Source organism: Cygnus olor, chromosome 1, assembly GCF_009769625.2.
Source record: "Cygnus olor isolate bCygOlo1 chromosome 1, bCygOlo1.pri.v2, whole genome shotgun sequence".
In the NCBI taxonomy this organism is placed as follows: Eukaryota; Metazoa; Chordata; class Aves; order Anseriformes; family Anatidae; genus Cygnus; species Cygnus olor.
Window position 1 is genome coordinate 84,702,782 of NC_049169.1, and position 13,524 is coordinate 84,716,305.

The 13,524-nt window shown below is 36.8% G+C and overlaps 1 protein-coding gene across 6 annotated transcripts in view; it reads left to right on the forward strand.

Annotated features, from left to right (window-relative positions):
* CADM2 (cell adhesion molecule 2) overlaps positions 1-13,524 on the forward strand; it is a 667,772-nt gene that overhangs the window by 467,093 nt on the left and 187,155 nt on the right. For all 6 annotated transcript variants that reach the window (XM_040566634.1, XM_040566596.1, XM_040566603.1 and 3 more), the window contains one exon: positions 4,657-4,806. In XM_040566634.1, coding sequence (XP_040422568.1) covers positions 4,657-4,806 — 150 coding nt within the window. The remainder of the gene's footprint in view (positions 1-4,656; positions 4,807-13,524) is intronic.

Consider the following 13,524-nt stretch of genomic DNA (forward strand, 5'->3'; position numbering starts at 1 on the left):
CGAAATAATGAAGAGCACAGGTCACTGGGCTCAGAGATGCACGTTTCAGCGTGGTGAAGCATAAGGATTTACATCTAAGAACTATGGAAGGAGGTGGTAGAAACAGAATGGGGAGCAGTGTCTGAGGAAAAACAAAAAAAAATCCAGCGTCGAGGGAGAAAGACACTCAAACGTGAGTCCTGGGCTGACACCGGGGCCAAGGGGACTCATGTAGGTACACAAACAAGCCCATGAAGTGCTGGTACAGAAGTGGTGTCACCTTTGTATTTGTTGCTTCTGTGAATGCCGCACTGGGGTCTCCAGGTCTGGGATCCACACTTCAGAAAAACGATGAAAAATTGAAGAGGGCACAGAGAAGAACCACGGACTAATTAAAGGATTAGAAAAATGCAATTTCTAGAGCAAGACTTAGGAGCTCAATTTATTTAGCTTATCAAAGAGTAGGTTAATGGATGATATGATCACAGTCTCTAAGTACCGACGAAAGAAAGAGAAATTTGATAATAGAGGGCTCTTCAGAGCAGGGAAGAAGATGTAACAAGAGCCCGTGGATGCTAGGTGCTGCAGCGAGACAAATTCAGACTAGTGGAAAAATACTGTTTTCTCATTTAAACTGTAATGATTGTTACTCACTGAAATATGTTACCAACAGTGCCCCTGAGATTTCCAGTGCTAGACTTCTTAAAGGTGGAATGTTTTTGCTAAAGGACGTTGTCTTGTTCAACCTCAGCTCCCAGACTTAGGGAAGAAGTTAAGAAAGTTTAATGACTAAATTAAGAAGCATCTGTACTGGAGAACCACAGTGGTAAGTTCAAGATCTTGAAATGATGATGAAAGCCGTGTTTCTTTTAACACATCAGTCCTGTTGAATCTGAATACGGTACCCTCAATCTGGCAAGGCCTGCCTTATTCTTGAATGCTCATCACCAAGCATTCTTGATTTAATGGGATGGTTCACATGGATCAGAACCAGCATACTCAATGCTGGGAGTTATGAGTGCTTTTTTTGCAGTGGTAACAAGTTATCCTATGCAAGATGGTGATTTCCAAAACAAGTCCCTTGGGGTATGATGTTCTGATTCTAATTCGTGGCCTCCAGCCATGGGCTGGTGTGCTGCTGTGGAAGCATGCTGCCCCCGCAGCCGAATGGTGGTACCTAGAGCTGGCTGAGAATACCTCGTCTGCTTCACTGATGGCAGAGGACTGTGCTTTTTTTTTTTTTTTTTTTTTCATCACACTGAGTAACTTGCACAGACTGGCAGCTCCTCTTGCATGCTTTGTGGCCATGTGCTACTTACCTATTTAACAGAAATAAGGCCTCTCCCACAAACTATTATCAGTCCCCCCAGGACCAGAGCCTCAGTGGCATAAAAGCACTTCTCTGACACTTTTAATGTTGTGTTAAATGGCCCAATGCTGATGCTTTCTAGAATGTTTATGTACCTGCTTATAGGCTTTTATAAGCTTTTTCTCTAGCCCCAAAGGTCCTACTGCAATAACCCAAGTGAGGTGCTGATACAAGCAAAAAAGTCATCGTGTAAAAGTTTTTTTTGTCTTAGTTTTCGCATCACTTACTAATAATTTTGGTCTTAATAAGAGGTGTGCAGTATCTGTTCTTTTGTTCTTGCCTTTTCTATTTTTCCCTGTTCTACACAGACTTCGTTTCTTCCACTTGGGCTAATTTCCAGATCTAGTGGCTCGTTTTCTCTGCATCTCTTTCTCCACTGCAGGCTTCCTATGAAGCCATGTGCATCTTCTCCAGATCCATGTAGCTTCTGTATTGATAAGGGATAGGAGAAATTCTTTGGCATGACTTCTATATGCTAGATTAATTCTCACTTCCAAAATATCAGCACTCAATATAGTGGTAAGAAGAAAGAAAGTTTTCTTGACCTCTTTCAGACCTAGGTACCCACAGTTACCATTTAAGTGGTTGATCAGCATAGTTTACCTACTAACCACTGTTCTGATCAACATGTCTGCGCCATTACCCTAATTAGCAAGTGGGAGATTGCGTATACACTGAGACCTTCATAATAAGAATTATAATATCAAAAAAGGAATTTAGGGTAATCCTGGGAAGATTTCCTAAATCACGTTAATAAGGCCCTAAATCATTACAATATTTTTTTATTGGAGAATAGGAATGGAAGATAATGTAAATCACAGATTTCACTGCGCTATTCTCTGGCACTAGGCTTAGTCTAATGCTTCTTATATGCAAAAAATATCTTAGCCCCCATAGCCTCTTATCCATAGCACATACTTTAGAAGGTTATTTCTTTGGTAAAATGCCTGTAATTTAGTGGAAGTAATAACAGGTTGTATGCATTTTTTCTGGATTTTTAAAATTCTAATTTAAGCAATAAGCAATTTATGCAATATCTTGAGGTTCCTTGACACATTGGAGTTGAAAGAGGAGAAATGGAAGAAAATGACAAATCTTTTCTGTTTTATTTTTTTTCCCAACCTTGTTTATGATTTTCTAACTCATCAAGCATTTCTCAATGTGTGGTTTTCAAGAAGCAGGGTTTGATTAATGAAGTGTCAGATACAGAGGATGTCACAAGTATTTTGGCATTTATTATTTGCAGCATTTAAATTCACCACGGCATTTGCAGTATTCCATAGTTTTTATTTACTATATTTGTTATCCAGTTAATAGTAAATACCATCCTATAGTAAACATTAGGACATAGTAAATTTTGATCTTTAGATATCTACAGGAAGTTGATATTTATACAAAAAAGATACAATCTAGATTTTATTTTCCAGTACCAGTTATTCAGATTTGGCGTTTTGAAGGGAATCTTTTTTTTTTTCTTTTTTTTTTTTTTTTAAACCAATACATGGAAGTGTTTTTCTTTGAAATTACCAAAGAATCTTCTATTTCTATATTGAGATGACCTTTCCTTAGCACTGCTGAGAATTTAAGATTTTGTTCAGGTTATAAACATTTAGGCAGTAGAATAATTTTTTGTTTGTTTGTTTGTTTTTTAATAGGGTGCTTATGAAGAGTGTCAGGTTACCTAAATGCCAATTGTTTATGTGATGTAGATAGTCATATACCAGGCCTAAGTCCATGAAAATTATTTTACATAGGGAAATGGATAGCTATCGAAACCTGGCTAGAATTAAATTTTTTGGCAATAACAGGTCAAATAGAAGTTTAGTTACCGATCCCTTATTTAGTAATTCCTTACTCTGGTCATCTGAAAACCTGTATACTAGATAATAGACTTTATCTTTTAACTTTTTTATATTGTGCCTTCTACACAGAAGGTCATACCTCTGCTTCCACGTAGCTGGGAACAACTCTGGTGAGAGCCAGTAAAACGGGATGTTTCTGTTAGGGTTTTATGCCAGATTTGTGATTTCCTTTTGGTGTAATTAGTGGCTATTGAAAAGAATTCCTAAAAAAAAAAAAAAGTTTCCTCAAAGTACTTATGTCTATGTTTGCTCCTGTAGGACTGTAGAGAGATTTTTCAGTCCTGATGCATCCCACTTGAGTGTCAATCTTGGCATAATACTTCTTATGCTAGCAGCCCTACCTAACCTTGAGCACTTCTTGTGTTAATAGGACCTGTATAAAAGGAGGAGAAGAAAGAATCATATATTTGATTTAGCCTATTGTATTGTCTTTTACATTGTATCCTTGAATAAATTAAGTATATCTCCAGGTAATGATGTTTCTTGCTTATTATTGAGGACCTTTTCTTTCCCCACCCATGTTAAAAAAAAAAAAAAAAAAAAGACATTCCATGTTTTTACTCTGCTCCCTTGTGATATTCTTGTCAGAATGTGTTCTACTGTTTGACAAGGTGTGCTATTTTCACAATACACAAAGCAACACTTCAGTCTAACTATGCCATTGAAAACGCTTGTGATTCAAGAACCTGGATGATAGTGTTCCTGTGTTGTGTAGAGGTATTTGGAAATCTTCCCAGTGACTTTTCAGCAAGCACTTAATGTGATTCATAATGCTCTGGGATAGACTCACAGATGCGAAAGAGAGCTACTATGCCATCTCTTCTATTTTCATATGCAGTCAGGTTATATTCCCTCAGCAGAGGATGTATCTTGTATTAGAATCACACTACGTTTGTTCTCCAGTGACATTCCAAACCTGACAGGAAAAATGTCATCCTGACTGTTCTTCAAAAAGCATAAAACAAAACATGGAGTCCAGGCTGCCCTGTCCCCCCTGTTTAAAAAGTGTATGTAGATTTTTCAGTAATGCTTTCTAGAAGCTTTAAAATATATTGTCTGTACTGAGACATCTATATATGTCTGTACTGTGTGAGCAGTATCATGGACATCTGGGTTTCTATGTATGTCTGAGAAAACAAAGATTGCAGAATATTCCTTTGAAGCTAATTTGTATCATTCACAGAAAAAAAAATATAAGTAATATCATTATTTCTTAATTTGTCTGTTTCTCTGCTACAGAGAATAGATTACTTATCTTTTTTTTTTTTCTTTCCCAATTTATTGTACTATATTTCTTTGATTGAAATAGTTCATGTTGAATTCTGACTGTCACGTGTCGGAAGTTGCTGCAATAAATTCGGTTCTACAACTTTAATCCTTTTTTTTTTTTTTTTCTTTTTCTCTTTCTATTCCCTTCTCCTTCCCTCCCGTCCCATCCCTCCTCAGGTAGCCAAGGGCAGTTTCCACTTACACAGAATGTCACGGTTGTTGAAGGGGGAACAGCAAATTTGACCTGCAGGGTCGATCAAAATGATAACACCTCCCTCCAGTGGTCAAATCCAGCTCAACAGACACTGTACTTTGATGACAAGAAAGGTAAATTATTTCCTGAACTCATGGTTCTGCAGCATTCTTTCCAAGAAATAATTGTTTGAAACAATTTCCATTTAGTGTATTTTAACGTATAACTATTTGCTAGGAATATAACCTTAAGCCATAATTACGATATAATGTTAAATAATCTGTTTTTTCATGGGTGGGTGTATTTCACTAAAGTGCTTCCTTTTGTGTAAAATTGCAAGTTATTATTAAGGGAAAATAATGATATATGAAATTCTTAGTGCAAACTGATTTAGAAAACATTGTTGCAAAATATCTTGGAAGAGCATTTATGGATGACATGGGGAGACGTAGTCCATAAATCCTGTAACTTGATTTTATTATTTTGTCTGTTTGTGTATATGTATATATAAAATCACTTGCTTCAGGTGTACTGGAACTTGTTTGATTGTTAGTGCAGTATGCAGTTGCCATGGTAGAAATTCTTACTGTAACAGATAATCAAAATTAATTTTTGTTTTTAGTGCCCTGATTTTTCCAACTATGCAATGCACAGATTTTTTAATCCTGGTTAATTTAGGAAAAAAAATACAGGACAGTGTCCATACTTTACAAAAAGAAGGGCATTATCACTGCAGTACAGTATATTTCCAAGATTTTCATCCTCATCTGAAATGAAGAAGCATATTTTATATAATAGAATGTTAACCTAAAGGCAGCATTAGATACCATAAAGAAATTAAAAACTGAAATTGCAAGGAATTAAATTATTTGGCTTCAAAAATGCAAAAGTTTTGGTGTTGATTTCAGTAGCAAAAAAGTTCAACAACATTTAAAATTTAATTCTACTGCTTGAATTTATTCTGAAAGATGATGCATATTCTGGGACATATTTTAAAAAGTGCAGTTTCTCTTCTGCTTAAAATTAAAGAAGTGCTGTCCAAACGCTTTGCTGAATGATTGCAACACTTTACAGCACCTTGCAGGACTTATAATGCTTTATAGATCTATGCACTTGAATGAAAGTAGAGTCTAAAACCTGTCATTTTAAACCTGCAGAAGCTGCAATCAAAATATGTGTGTTTTTTTGCTATTAATATAATAGCTGAATAGAATCTCTTTATAGAGTTGAAGTGGTTCCTTTCTCTTTTATCTAATTTCCTGTAGCGCGTAATCATCTGATTTGCAATTTCTTTGAAATCATAAGTACCTTTTGAATGTAGACTTGAAGATGAGTGGTTTATAAGGTGCAAACTTTTGTGCCATAAGTCTAGTCCTATAACCTTTACTTATATGGACACCTTTATTTTGTCTGTAATCATTAGTGATTGGTAAATAATGTCTGCAAAACTAAAAGCTGAGGTAACTTGTCTGTTGATAGACCACATCAATACTTGTAAAATCTATATTTTTTATGTGACATTTTAAAGGATGTTGAGAAGGATGGGGGGACTACAAATAGATTGATTTGAACTGTGTAGGCCTTTTGTTGTGAATTTAATTTTCTGTATACTTTAGCTAAATCTCTACTTCTACAAAGAATGGTTGATGTATTTTTTTTTTTTAATATAATGAATTAAAGCAGAAGAATTTGAATGGCAAGCAGCATAGTAAGTACTTGATATTCCCCACAGAATGTATGAGGAGCTGAAGCATGTAAATTTAAAGGACCACACTCTTTATTGAACTTCTAGCTTGTCCCAGGACCTTGAGGAATACTTGAGGATTCAAGTCATTCATTTGTAGAGGGATTACTGTATATCTATTAGACAGGAAAATGTCTGACATGATCAAGGAAAAGTTTAGGTCCTTCAATCAGAGGTATTTAGTCTTTCTTACATTGACAAAGCTTTACATTCTTTCTGTGTGACATTTCCAGGCTTGAGTATACCAAGGGGAGTGAGCCAAGTCCCACAAGGAAAATGAAAATGTTCTGCCATTTCTGAAAATAGTTAGAACATTCATTGGCAGTTTTTTTTTGTTTGTTTGTTTGTTGTTGTTTTTTTCCTGTGTCAATATGTATGTATTCTTAATGTATAAGAGATTTCCTTTACACAGTGATACTTGGTTTATTGAGCCAAAATGGGGAGAAATAGTTATGGGTCTGATCTTGATACTTTTGTCAGTGAATGATGGCAAATGGAACTGTAAAGGCTTCCTTATTCTTTTTTGCTTACCTACTTGTTTCAGCCAGCCATACAATTTGGCTATGAAAAGCAGCTTTCTACTAGATCCAGTCATTACTTTTAATTTATTGAGAGCAGTGCCTCAGTCAGGGTCTTCTCAAACCTGTCTCCCAGGGTTAACCAAAACCAATCTTGAGATCTTACTTTCCCCTTCAGCACTATGAAAATTGCTATTTAATAGCTATGTTTCTCAAACTGAAAATTCATGAAAACTGTTGAGTAGGAACCCAATGGTGTCGGGTTAAGTTCTGTATAGAAACAGAACCTCAGAGTAGCTCCACCAGTAGGCTATCCATTAGAGATGAGTAACTGTGGATATCACCACATTCTGAACAAAATCAGAATGATATGCGTTTAATTTTACATCCTTTCAATAAGTTATTTTCTCTAGATATGCTCATAAAAATGACACACACAGAAATGACAGTAGAATTCTTTTATATCTGGAAGCATTAAAAAATCAGGATTTTTTTTTCTTTTGCTCTATATTTTAATAATTATGAGAGATTCTTGTGCAAAGAAGGAAGTCCGGTAAACATCAAAAGAAGGTCCTAACTGCAGCAGTAGAAGAGGGAGATTACAGCTGTCAGTATATGGCAGAACAGGTGCCAAAAAATAGAGCAAACTATCCATGCAGTGAAAAGCTCTCCACCACTAGATTGTTCTTGGTGGGACTCCTTCATGTTTACTTCTTTCTCAAGCAAATCGGTTTCCCTGTCTTGCAAAAACATTTTCTGACCAAAATAAAACTTACTGTATGCCTTCAAAGAGTAATTTATTTGGTCAGAGGGAGGGAAGGTCTGCTTCCAAGTCCCGTGCCTTTCAACAAGGGTTTTTTTTGTTAGTAACCATTTTATTCAAAATGGATTACATATACTGTAAAAAGCATATTCATGTCATTTTGTGTTCTTTTGAACTGTGGTGCTATGATTGACTTTTGAAGTTGTCACATTCTTTTTCTTTTTTAGATGTTCTAGCTTAGTATGGAAATGCAGTGAGCCAACTACACTAATGCACATTGTTAACTACATGTTGTTAACTAACTCTTTTCCTTCTCCTCCCATTCTGTCATGCCTGCATGTTTCTGAGTACAGATTTTGCCCAGTTAGGAGGATGTTTTGTTGGAAAGGAACACCTCCATCCACCCTCACAGCAATTTAATATTTATGAGGGAGTCAGGGACTATATTGAACTTGAGACATTTTTGGCACTTGGCCTATGTAGTCTTAAAATAATAAAAAAAAATGTAAATGATGAGTAGTAGAGTTTTCTTTCAGGAAAACTTTACTACAAATATAATGCATATAAAACCATAGTTCAGTGGTTGTTTCCAGGTCCTCATCACTTGAAGTAGGTGAGTGATTTGCTATTTGTTTTAAGTTTAGACCTAAAATGTGCTCCTGTCATTGTGGTGATAGGAATGGAATTGGGTGAGGAGGGTGGTAGGGAGGAGAAACGCAATGTTTTCCTTTTCTTCTGCCTTTGCTGTATTTGTAGGCCACATCTTAGAAAAAGTGATAGTAGGCCAGGGCAAGTACTACTAAGTTGTTTGTTTGTTTGTTTGTTTTTCTAATCCTGGTTTACTTCTCATGGTGATTATTAGGTTGTATTAGAGATAGCCTTAGCAAAAAAAAAAAAAAAAAAAAAAGTGACCTCTTGCTTGGTTAAACAGGGTACTGGAATACAAGAAAATGAGTGTCCATTAGCAGAGAGGATTGTGTGGGCTCCTTCAGTTTCACAGATTGTGTCTTTATTAGGATTTAAATACGGTATTTTGGATAAAAAATAATGTGGAAGTCCTGAAAGAGCACATGCGTATCATGCCTGCCATAGGAAAATACGTTATAACTTTATTTTATTAGCTAAATGAGGTAAAACAGTAGCTTCCCTCCAATCTTATTTTTACACTCTAAAATGTATTGAAGCTGGAACTAACTTTGTCTTCATCATTATTTTAACACATAGAAGCTAAAATACATTGAAATACAAATGTCTGATGTTGTGGATTTGGTCTTAGTGATGACCTCCCCCCTGCATACCGTCTCTTTGTTGTTCTTTCTTGTACTTCTCTTTTCTGCTTCCTCTAACTGGTAATTTCAAGGGCATTGTGTTTCCATTTTATTTTTACTTTCATTTCACTTTCATTTAAAACATAAAATCTTGACATTAAAAAAAAAAAAGTATAAATTGATAATCAAGTCACGTAAGTAGATAAGTGGTCTTAATTTTTAAAAGGGTCAGGAGTCTTACCATGACCCCCCCCAGTTTCCCACCTCTGGACAGAATTTTTAAGATTTGTCTTCCTGGAAAATATGAATTCACAGCTCACCCTGAGCAAGTTCGGATTCTTTAGAAACAAATGCAAATTGCATGCTACACATGAATCGAATTTTTTCCCTACACAATTTTCAATTAAAATGAATAATTACCATAGAAACCTCCGTACCACTTTATGCACCGAAGTACCTATAATTATATACCTGCCTTTGGAAGAAGCACAGTGTGCAAAAATGTAGAACTGGCAGATATGATATTAAACTAATATAGGTTATTTTATTTTAGCTTCTCTTGTGGTACTTCTTAAGGATTTAGAGTGAGCAATAAACACAGACAAAGATATAAATGGAGATGTATAACAAAAAGGTTGTAGCATGGAAATATAGAGATGGCTGGTAAAGGGAAGACTTAAAAGAACTTATCTTGCTGGAGCAGTTTTCATATTCTCTTTTGGTAGGGAATATAGATACATATGGAACAGGTTATTGAGTTGTAAAGCAGACGTACAACTGAACGATGGCTGTTGGTGCCAAAGTTGTTTAATCTCATCAGTATAGAAATGAGCAATCAGACTATAAAAACGATGAGAAATGGTTCCTGGTGTATACCTAACAGTTTTGCTCAGTCAGACAAATGATACTGTGATATACCTGCTCTTTACCTTAACGGGGAGTTTGCAAGTCTGTTGATGGTAAAACAAGTGCTGCGTTGACATTGATCATGATAACTTTGCCTCAGACCCACATGCCACATTTTGATGAGATACGTGCCTGATGCTAATCGTAGATGGGTACATGCTTTCATCAAGCAGTAACAATTTCATGTCTTACTAAAACATTAGAAAGCATATTCCAACCTCAGGATTATTCGTCCCTCAGCAGCAGAGTATGTTCCTTTAGATGACCTTTGATTATGTTACATGTAAGAAGACTTGGCATTTATGTAACTCCCTATCATTTTGAAGGCTTTCAACGACACTGGTGTACTAGACAAGGGTTATGAGAGGGCACTGTACTTGCGGAGCTCCCCAGAGCTTCCCTGATAGGCGTGATGCCACGAGTGAATTTGTGGAAACACATTTGGGTATAGCAGCTGCTCATAAGGTTCAGCAGTTGTTCCTTCTCGGGGCTGGCATTGTCGCTTTAGAACTTCTGTGTAAGTTTAGAGACAGGACATGTCTCTGATCAAAACATCATCCCTTTTGTCATGCCTTCCTCTAGTATCAACTCCATGAAGACAGCTCCTTGCCTCTTTTCTCTCTCAATATGAAGACATTTCTAGAGAGCCTCTGAAATTCACAGTGCACAAGGTGCAGGATTTTAACTACAGGCCACATGTGTCAGTTTAGGAGGTTCAGAGGACTTTAATTCTTACCATGGCACTGTCAAAACCAAATGGTGATAGAAGTGCTGTGCAGAAGGCTGGCATTTCCTGGCATTAACGTCTTGTCTCTCTCATGTTGGAGTCATACTACTCCTTTTCAGTTAGCTGTATTTACCCATTGACTTGTTTTGTAGAAGCCAAATTCTGGGTGTTGAATTTAAGTGTAATCCGAATTTACACCACTCTGGGATGAGTCAGCCTCAGATACTGATCTACATAAACAAGCTGAGGCACTTGCAAAGAATCATTTGAGAATGTTTCTGATGGGAGGGAAAATGTTGAACTTTTTTCCTGAATGACATTTGACAATTCTAGTAAGTAGCTGAATTTTAGATGTAGGTATACATGTATACAAATAGTCCTCAAGAGAAGGGGTAGGCTAGACAGAAAAGCAAAGTCAAAGATGCAAAGAAAATAGTGTTTCTTTTTTGCAATAGAGAGAAAAGTAGGAAATATATGCTTCAGATTAGATATGCAGACAGGGAGGCAGGCTGTGTTGTTGGGAGGACTGAGAGTGTTAGCAGTTGAGTAATGTGAAATGAAGTAGCAATGATGAATGGACTTAAGTCTTCATCTTCACACGCTCTGTTTCCTGTTACATAATTGAGTGCAGATGGCATCAGACAGCAGATGATGACCAAGCTGAATTCCATCTTAGGGTACACATAGAAATTAGAGATTCACAGTTTAATAGACCCACTCAGTGAGATAATACCGTGGAGTAAATCTATGGCAAAGAATGCAAATCATTGCCAAAAATATATAAATAAATAAACACAAAGAAATAAGCCATAACTGCAAAACAAAACAAAACAAAAAAACAAGAACACTATATAGTCAAATATCAAAGTATGACTTCATAGCTAGGTGTAAGGGTTGCAGAGGGAATGGATTTTTTCTTTTTTTTTTTTTTTTTTTTTTCCCCCCCCCTGAGCTGAATAACAATAGCTTTTAAATGCCTTACAACATTTGACAGGTTTTCAGGATTTAAAGTAAAAATTGTAGGAGACAGAAATCTGGTTCAGAGAAGGAAGAGCTCTTCCCAGGGAGCTTTCCATGATGATCTTTTAGAATAGTTCTTCCAAGATCTGTAGTTGAGTTTAATTTTTTATGTTGGTCAGATCTGTCGATTTCACAGTTACACCATGCAACTATTATTAGTAAGTGTCTGGCCAGTTCTTATCTTGTATTGAGGACCATGGTATGACATGTAGAGAGGTATATTAACCTAGGTGAAAGCTTTCAGTTGCAATATTAGTTCTTATTAATGTGTTCTTATGCTTGCTCTGTCCACTGCAGTGGGGTGGGGGAAAAATTGGAAAGGCAAAACTGAGAAAAACTCATGGGTCAAGGTAAAGAACATTTTATAAGTGAAGGAAAAAGAAAGAAAAAGACAAATGATGCAGAGGCAATCACTCACTCCCTCCCACCAGCAGACCAATGACCACACACTCTCTGAGCAATGCCTGCCTTGCAAAACCTTCCCTGTTTTATCACTGGGGATGGCAGTATAAAGTATGGAGCCATCTCCCTGGTCAGTGCAGCTCAGCTGTCCTGGCTGCATCCCCTCCCAGCCTCTTGGCCACCCCCAGCCTGTTCCCTGGGGCAGGGCAGAGTGAGAAGCAGAGACAGCCTCAGCACTGGGCAAGCACTGCTCAGCATCAGCCAGAGCACTGGTGCATTACCAACACTGCTACAGTCACCAACCTAAAATGGAGCATCACACAGGCTGCTGTGAAGAAAATCATCTCCATCCCAACCAGACCAAGTGCGCTTTAGCTCTGAGCCATGCTTAGGCAGAAAACTTAAACGATTTTGAGTAGTAGTTTCTTGGTACTTGGAGGGGGGGAAAAAGGTCTCTTTAGAGCTTTTGAGATCAAGAAGTGTCTCATTTGATTCTTGAAAACCAAGGTATCAAAAAAACAGCCACTTTTGAAAGTCAGAATGCTTTTTTTCATGCATCTTAAAAAAGATAACACGATAAAAGAGAGCAGGAGTCTGCTAAAATATCTTGGCAGTTATTTTCCTTATGAATATGAAAATTACATTTAAAATGTATTACAATGCATTAGAATATTATTTCATTGCAATAAATTAGTAGAACTGCTCCCACTTACAGCATTTATTTTTTCATTTCTTAGCAGTATTAAGGGAGTAAATGAGCATATTGTAGAGATGGTTAGAAAGTGTAGGAGTTTGCATTATATTGTGCTGAAGTGTGGGTACGTGCAGAAATTAAGTTTGCCAGCACTCAAGCTAAATGGAGAATGAAGCTGATGCAATGCATTGGAATGTGCTGAAGTAAAGCAGTAGTTGTGATGACGCTGCTAAGATTAATCTGTTATGAAGCTTCATGATACTCAGTCTGGTGGCTACTTTTGTTCTAAATGGTGAAGAATCTTCTAAGGAGTGAGAAATGACTTTTTTGAGGTAGGGTGGGAAGGGAGGCAAAATAAAAGTGTAAAGAGAAATTTCTTATACCTGACCTCTCTGCACTAGTTATTTGCGTGAATGATCAAAACTTCCTGGGGTCTCAGAAGAAAATGGACCTATTATAATATATTCTGAACCTGTTGTTTTCTTTCAGACAACTCTTAGAGGAAATGATAGTGAGGAACAATTACAGTGCAGAGAAGGGCAAGTGGGAGAATATGCTCATGATGATAGGCAGTGGATCCAGGAGCAGTAGAGCTCAACATTGTACGTCTTAAAGAACATGAAAGTAGGCAGAAAAAGACATTTTGTTTCTAATCGGGAGCACAGTGAACAGCATTCCTTAGGGAAAGCAGAGGGATTTTTTGTTTTGTTTCGTTTTAAGAAACTAGGTGACAGCAAGAGTACTGATTGTTATATTACATGTTCAGTACATTAGAGTCATAGGGATGAGAGAACTATCAAACATATCAAA